The sequence below is a fragment of the Thermobia domestica genome, chromosome 6 (genome assembly GCF_964235325.1).
Source record: "Thermobia domestica chromosome 6, izTheDome1.hap1.1, whole genome shotgun sequence".
NCBI classification, from domain to species: domain Eukaryota; kingdom Metazoa; phylum Arthropoda; class Insecta; order Zygentoma; family Lepismatidae; genus Thermobia; species Thermobia domestica.
The window spans coordinates 130,606,977-130,615,660 of NC_137459.1; the positions used below are offsets into that span (position 1 = coordinate 130,606,977).

Below are 8,684 nucleotides of genomic sequence, written 5' to 3' on the forward strand. Positions count from 1 at the left end.
GACTCAATTTATCCTATTTGATAAGGTTATAAGGTATGGACAGGTATCCCCTTTCAATTTGGTAGGACCCTTCGGGTGTAGTACGGTCACGTGATCGATGATTTGGTTTTGATGCGCGACGAGGTCCCTGGTCAATGTTCTCTAGGAATTAGGTGGAAACTTTGAAAGGAAAGATTCATGGCATTTAACTTTTTTTCAACTTTTAAACTAAAAAAAATGAAACCAAAGTTTTCAAAAATAAAAATTGAATCGAAAAACTTTTAAACGAAATCTCTGAGTTTTACGTCCCACGGTTATGCCGGTTAGGCTAAAGGAGACGGTGAAGATGAGTAATGAATGAAATGGTGGAATGAAGAGAGTGGGAGGAAACGGGAGAACCCCGGGAAAACCCACGCACGCGGTGTTTGTCCACCACAAAGTCCACTTGGCGGGGGCTGGGATCGAACCCAGGACCCCAAGCACCAGAGGTGAACGCTCTACCACTGAGCACTTTTAAACGAAAATCTTGAAACTAAAAAATTTTCAAAACAAAAATTTGAAACGAAAAATTTTGAAAAATTTTCAAACAAAAATTTCAAACTAAAAATCTTCAAACAAAAATTTTGAAACGTAAAAAATTTTCAAACTAAAGAAATTTCAAAACAAAAATGTTTGAAGCAATATTTTTGAAACGAAAAAAATTTCAAACTAAAAATTTGAAACAAAAATTTTGAAAAAAAAATTTAAACAAAAATTTCAAAAATTTCAAACGAAAAAATTTTCAAGTAGAATTTAAATCAAACAGTGATCAGCTTTCACGGTTAACCGTTAAACGTTATCCGGGTTTTAACTATTCGATTAACAAATAAACGGTTTTCAACTATTCGATAAACAGATGAACGGTTTTTCCGTTTCTCGCCAACAAGTGAGTGCAAGAATTTACAAACTAAAACAAAAAAATTTTGTACTCGCTTTAAATACGCATCATTTTTGAAACAAGGTGTTAGTGTTCATCATGGATACACAGTGGAAACATCCGTTTACCTGTATTCTCGCAGGACCTAGTGGGTGTGGAAAAACGTATTTTGTGAAGCGATTACTGTCACATCTCCCAACCATGATCAATGCGAAATTTCGTAAGATATACTGGTATTATGCAGAATGGCAAGACGTGTATGCAACAATGCCGGTTTCAGTAGAGTTTCACGAAGGACTTCCACGAATGAAAGATTTTCAGCCTCAAGATGGACCACATTTTATTATTATTGATGACCATATGCGAGAAGTGAATAGGATATTGTTGATATGTTCACGAAAGGATCGCATCATCGAAATATTAGTGTGATTTTTATAACACAAAATGTATTTCATCAAAGTAGAGCAAATAGAAATATGAGTTTAAATTGTTCGTATTTGGTGGTGTTTAAAAATCCACGTGACAAGTCACAAATCAAGCATATGAGTTATTAAATCATGCCTGAGCATCCACTGTTTCTACAAGAAAGTTATGCAGACGCAACAAGAAATCCACATGGCTATTTACTGATGGATCTTAAACAAGATACACCCGATGAAATGCGATTTCGTACAAATATTTTCCCGACGATTTGCATCATTATGTTTACGTACCAACAAAACATGTTTAAATTATTGTGCATGTGAAAAGAATGACTTAGTCTGTCACGATGTCTCCTACAGTGAAACACGCTGATCTGCTACGTGCTCTGCACAAAGCTAAACCAAGATTGCGTAAAGCTATTATTGCCAATGCAGACGCTTCATTAATTTATAGTATTTGTGAATGTTGTTATAATGTCTTAAAAGGCAATGTTCCACTGACAAGTGCGCAGAAGTCAAGATTAAAGCGTTACAAGAACACGCTCCGCTATCTCGTAGACAATACAAAATCTTTGGATAAAAAGAAGAAACATTTAGCCGTACAACAAGGAGGATTCTTCACTGCATTACTTGCACCTATTGTAGGAAGTGTGTTATCCAGTATTTTGTTTAAACAATAAACATCATGGAACATAGCAAGAAGATGGTTTTAGTGCCACCAGAAATGCTTCAACGAATGCATGCATCATCATCCCGTGCGAGTGAAAATCGAGAATATAATCTCGATCGTGAAATGCAATCTATATTGAATACATCGTATCCAAGTGATGAAGAAAAATGGAATCAGTACAATAGAATATTACAGAAATATCTTTATGTGATACGTAAACAAGAAGAACCAATACTACTTACAATTACATCAATGAAACCTGATGGTGACGTCCCGAATGTTGACGATAGCACGAAACAATAAATTTTAGCCGCAATACCACAAATGTATCGTAAGAAAGCCGAACTACTATTCCGTCGTTTAAAACAAGGTGACGCAATTACGTGGGATCATAAAGGAACAGTGTACATCAACGATAATAAACTACATGGATCCAATATTGTAGATTTAATGTGCGATGTGACTCGACCGAGGAAACATACCCATCCTCAATGCTGGGAATTGTTTTGCAACTGCCTTGCATCGTCAAACACACCTCAAGAATTGATTGGCAATCCACGAAGATTAAACTATATTGTCAAGCATAATAGTACAACAGCATCTGAAGGATCTGCACCACCAAAACCGGCACCTGAATTATTTTCTTCCGGAGAAGAAGAAGAAGATGACGATGATGATGTTTTATAAGTCCGGCCAAAAAGAAAACGTATCATTCCACAATGGTCAACGTACAAACCATGAACAAAAAGTTGAAATCCATTTATTACAATCCAGCACACCCTGCATCGTTTTCTACTGCAAAGAAATTATGGCAAGCCACAGGAAAATCTATACCTTTAGCCAAAATAAAACTTTGGTTAAACAAACAACCTACCTACACGTTACATCGTCCTATACGTCGTCGTTTCCGTAGAGATTTTTATCTTGTCAACAATATTGATGATCAATGGGAATGTGATTTAAATGATTTACAATCACTTCAAAACTATAATGACAATTACCGCTATATTCTTACAGTGATTGATGTGTTAAGTCGGTACTGGTGGGCTGTACCACTAAATCAAAAAGTGCCGAGGATATAATGAATGTATTTGAAATGATTTTCCAGGACAGGAAACCAATTGTGCTACGTAGTGATCAAGGAACTGAATTTACCAACAAGACAGTACAAAAGTTTCTCAGGAAACACAACGTGCAACATGTTACAACAAAGGATCCAGATATTAAAGCCAGCATCGCAGAAAGATTTAATCAGACATTGAAACATCGTATGTGGAAATACTTTACCAAATATCTAACATACAATTACATCAAAGTATTGCCTTTACTTGTAAAAGCATACAATGAAAGTCGGCATTCCAGTATTAAAATGGCACCTGCAAACGTTTCTCAGGACAATTTACTGGAGGTGTGGCATAACTTATACGACAAAAAGCTATAACGTTCAAAACAAGATACGGATTTATCTGTTAGTGATACTGTTCGTATAAGTAAAACAAAACGTATCCTTGACAAGGGTTACCTCGAGAACTGGACTTGGGAAATATTTAGAGTAAAAGCCATTGTACCAAGAAACCCACCAGTGTATCGACTAGAGGATTTAAATCATCAACTCATCGATGGTGTTTTCTACAGAGAAGAATTACAACCAGTGGCGCTCCCTTCGACGTTCCTCATCGATAAAATATTACGTACAAGAACAAAAGGTCGCAGAAAGGAGTATCTCGTCCAGTGGAAAGGATATCCTTCCTCATTCAATTCGTGGATCCCTGCAACTTCATTGAAGAAGAAGAAGAAGAAGAATGGAACCTGATCAAGATTTTTACGTTACACTTCCCAGTAATAGTTCCATGGATTATTTTCCAGAAAATACATTGACTTCATATATTACGAAATTACAACGACGTGTAGAGTTTCGCCAGAAATGGGATGTGGCAATTGTAGAGATTCATTATCCACATTCTTTGCTGAACATAACAGTAAAAACAATAAAATATATTACAAATCATCAAGTAGTAGTGATCAAGAACCGTGAAAGTTTGTAACGATCCCTGTACGCTATTATAACAATATACGGGATCTTATTCATGCAATTAATATACATCATAAAGAAACCAATTTATTTATATCTCATGACGCAACTAATAATATATGCCTCATAAGACATCCCAATAAGGAAATCCATACTTCTGTACAAATCTCACCAAGTGTTAGTTTAATGCTTGGATTTGAACCGAAAAGTGATTTAAAAGGTATGGAAAAGGGACAATATACACCGGATGTACGATTAGGCTTACCATCACAAATGTACGTCTACTGTGACATTATTGAATCTGTCATTGTTGGAGATACAATGGTACCCTTGCTACGAATTGTCAACATGGATCCTGTGAATCAAATTTTTGGAAGTCATGCAGTACAAATCTTTAATCCTGCACATTATGTTCCGGTGGAAAAAATGAATTTTGAGCAAATACAAATCGATATAAGGGATAGCACAGGTCATCGGATGCCATTCACCTTTGGAACGGTGTGTACAAAACTCATTTCCGTCGTCGTCGTCATGACATCCGTATTTGCAATACTACCAAAAAGAAGCGTTGTCCGGTATCGGCAACGTCTATGTGGGAAGTCCCTATCAAGCAGGACATGACAATGGAAGTTTCCTTGGTGGTTTATTTCGTTCAGTGTTACCACTTGTGAAGCAAGGAGCTTAAACTGTGGGAAAAGAATTATTAAAATCAGGTGCCAATATGATTAATGATGTTGTGATCTCGAATCAACCGCTGGAAAAATCGTTTCATCAACGTATGCAAGAGGCAAAAACAAATTTACAAGAAAAAGCTAAAAATAAGTTGAAAACTATGCTGGGAAGTGGATATCATAAACGAAAATGGGATGACTGCTCAGTTTGAGGTTGACCTTCCAACGATCAACAACACCATCAATCCTACGAAGAGACGTAAATTATCACATAAGATGAAGAAGAGATCATTGGCATCGTCACCAGATATTTTTGATTAATTCCACGATGGCTTTCTTACATCATCAATCCTGTGAATGTGTAAAAAGTGAATTGGACATTTTTTCAACGTTACCCACGCAAACCAGTGTTCTAGACAATCGTATTATTGGCTACAAACCAATTAGTTCAATAGATGAAAATTCACCAATAGAATTTGTAGTGAGTGGTAGCAGTGATGAATATATTGATTTGCCACAAACCTTATTATACATCCAAGCACAAATTGTGAAACCAGATGGTTCCTCCTTCACCGAAACGGATAAAGCAATTGCACCTGTCAATGATTTTCTACATGCTATGTTTAGTGAAGTACAAATCTACTTGAACAATAAACTGATTTCATTTCCGTCACAAAATCATCCGTATCGTTCGTACCTGGAAAAACTGCTCAATTATAGTGATGGAGCTAAAAATACACATTTACAAACAGCAATGTGGTTTCAAGATACGGCTGGTCATATGAACGCAACCACCAGGAAGAACAAAGGATTTCAACAACGCTATGAACTGACAAAACAAAGTATGAAATTCGATATGATTGGACATCTTCATTGTGACATTTTTAATTCATGGAGTGGAATTACGTGTGAAACTTATTCCTGCAAAACCAAACTTTTGTCTTATGGCCAGTGAAAGTGGTGTCAATGCAAAAATCAATATTCTAGATGCATCGTTGCAGGTGAAAAAAGTCAGCATCAGCCCTAGTGTCAAATTGGCACACAATAAAATTTTACAATCTACACCGGCAAAGTATCCTCTGACAAGGGTTCAAATGAAATCATTTACCATCCCGAAGGATATAAAATCCAAAACTATTGAAAACCTGTTTATGGGAACATAGCCAAATCGTATTATTGTAAGATTTACATCGAATGAAGCATCCAGTGGAACTATTACCAGCAATCCATTTGAATTTCAACATCTAAACATTAATTTCTTTACATTGTACGTGGATGGAAAAGCTGTACCTTCAAAACCATTGCAACCCAACTTTGAAGAAAATCTCTACATTTCATCGTACCACACATTGTTCTCAGGCTCTGGCATGCATTTTACCAATACTGGAAATACAATTTCAAGAGCCGACTACAAGAATGGATATACACTGTTTGTATTTGACCTAACTCCCGATTCTTCTGCTGGAGATTGTCACTATTGGAATTTACAACGACATGGAGCCATCCGATTGGAAGTTCCATTTCCAAGAGAAATTAGCAGCACCTGCAAACTGTATTGTGTATGGAGAGTTTTCCTCACTCCTAGAGATCGACCACCAGCGCAACATTATCCTGGACTTTTAAATTACAAGGTACGTATACGTTATGTATCATTTCCATTCACGATGTTGAATACATTACAATTAGCTAGTGCTTTAAACGGTAGTCCATTATTCAGAAATCATTTTACCGGGGTATTTGCAAGCGATGAGTTGCCCTAACGGATTTCTCTTCCTCTGGCAACCATTGTAAATACAGATCCATCCACAAAACTAGGAAGCCATTGGATTGCAATTTATATTGATAATCGCGGTGTTGGAGAATATTTTGACAGCTATGGCCTTCCTCCTTATGTACCACAACATGTTGCATTCTTAAAACTTCATTGTATGTACTATAAATATAATAATAGCCAAATGCAAAGTCTTGGTTCATCCGTATCTGGCTATTATGCTTATTTTTATTTGTGCTGTAAAGCCCAAGGAAAATCTCTACGTGAAATCCAATACTTGTTCACAACAGTACCCACGGTTAATGATCGTAGACTACTGCAATATACCTTCCAGGTAATTTTATCATATTTATCATTGTAAGTGTATTTGTTTTATCATCATCTATTTCTATACTAATCATTTTTTTCCTCGTTCTTTTTACAGAATTCACAATACGAAGCTTTGCAAACGGGTGCTATGCTGCAAAACATGGAAACAAATCATCGCAATCAAGAAGAGGAGGCGGTTTAATGAAGAAACCCAGCTCAATATACAAACATTGTCAATACCTTAGTGTAACAAGAAAGAAAAAGAAGAAACCAGAAAAATGAATAAAATACAATTTATGCTTATCTATGTGTTTTTATTGTTCATTCCATCAATATGATACATACAACGTTATCAGAATCTCCTAAAGAACTGTGCGATATAAGACGAGAACCCTGGGCAAAGTTTCCACCTAATTCCTAGAGAACATTAACCAGGGACCTCGTCGCGCATCAAAACCAAATCATCGATCACGTGACCGTACTACACCCGAAGGGTCCTACCAAATTGAAAGGGGATACCTGTCCATACCTTATAACCTTATCAAATAGGATAAATTGAGTCAATAACCGAACACGTGGTTGTACTAAAAAATTTGGCAATAGAACCACCAAAACATACTGAGGTCCTGTCCTATGCTTAAATTGGACTATTTCCAAAAATTGAAGGGGGGTGTACCCCTTGCCAAATTTTAAGAAGGGTGCAACAATATACCCATGTCTTATGATAGGAAATAGACCCCTGTAATCATATAAGGTAATAGAACCTCATCAAAGGGGGATAAATTGGGCCAAAAACCAAACACGTGGTTGTACTAAAATTTGGCAATTTTGTACCCCTAAAAGGGAACGAGGTGAACCACCCAAATTTATAGTGATCTATATTAGGGTCCTATACTATAATACCAAATGTTTAAATTGGACAATTTCTAAAATTAAAGGGGTGCACAAATGTACTTATGTCTTATGATAGGTAATGGACCCCTATACATGACCATATAACTATATAAGGTAATAGGACCTCATCCAAGCAGATAAATTAGGTCGAAAACCAAACACGTGGTACAACGTATTGCTTACGTTTATATTTTTGGAAATTTTGTACCCCTAAAAGGGAATGAGGTGAACCACCCAAATTTATAGTGATCTATATTAGGGTCCTATACTATAATACCAAATGTTTAAATTGGAAAATTTCCAAAATTAAAGGGGTGTGCCAAGGTACCCCTCCCAAATTTTTCAAGGGGTGCTTTAATATACCCATGTCTTATGAAAGGGAATGAACCCCTGTATACGCCCATATAACTATATAAGGTAATAACACCTCATCAAAGGGGATAAATTAGGTCAAAAAACCCCCGAAATTTGAATTTTTGGCAATTTTTTACCTATAAAAAGGAACGACATAGACACCCAATACTAATAGAGGTACACACTGTGGTCCTAGCCTACCACACCAATTTTTTTAGATTTGGCAATTTCCAAAATTTAAGGGGGGTGGTCCTATGTACCCCTGCCAAAATTTAGGGGGTGGTCCATGGTACCCCTGCCAAAATTTAGAGGGGGTGGTTCTAGGTACCCCTAGGTCATTGACCCCGGGCCAAGGTCATTGACCTTTGACCTATGACGTCATAAAGGTCGGGGTCAAAGTCTAAACTTCGGCCAAGTCAGGCCCTTACTACTCACAAAATGTTTTCAGAGTTTACACCAGCACTTTAAGTTTTAATATGTAATCTACGTATTGAACTATTAGCGAAGTACGGTAAGAAAAAAACGATATTTTTAACACTCCACGGTTAAACACTTTAGGTTAAAGGAGACGAGTGCTTAATTAAAGTGAATGTTTATGAAATAGTTGAGGGAATAAGTATATAGAAAGAAATGGAAGAACACACAGAAAAACCTGTTGCGCACAAA

The 8,684-nt window shown here is 36.6% G+C and overlaps 1 protein-coding gene across 2 annotated transcripts; it reads left to right on the plus strand.

The window, feature by feature from the left end:
* Nucleotides 1–753: 753 nt before the first annotated feature.
* Nucleotides 754–8,022, plus strand: LOC145688210 (uncharacterized). 2 transcript variants are annotated; one of them, XR_014131855.1, is made up of 2 exons: nt 754–6,321; nt 6,886–8,022. XR_014131855.1 is itself a non-coding variant. In XM_081762103.1 (2 exons), the coding sequence occupies exons 1-2, from the start codon at nt 6,058–6,060 to the stop codon at nt 6,970–6,972; spliced, it is 351 nt and encodes a 116-aa protein (XP_081618229.1). In that variant the 5' UTR covers nt 754–6,057; the 3' UTR covers nt 6,973–7,316. The 2 variants fall into 2 exon arrangements, 1 of the variants encoding a protein (XP_081618229.1); XM_081762103.1 differs by having other exon boundaries at nt 6,886–7,316.
* The last annotated feature ends 662 nt before the right edge of the window (nt 8,023–8,684 follow it).

Coding starts and splice junctions, on each gene's coding strand:
- LOC145688210 (XM_081762103.1), top strand. CDS start 6,058: ATGCATTTTACCAATACTGGAAATACAATTTCAAGAGCCGACTACAAG. Junction 6,322..6,885: donor CTGGACTTTTAAATTACAAG/GTACGTATACGT, acceptor TTCTTTTTACAG/AATTCACAATACGAAGCTTT.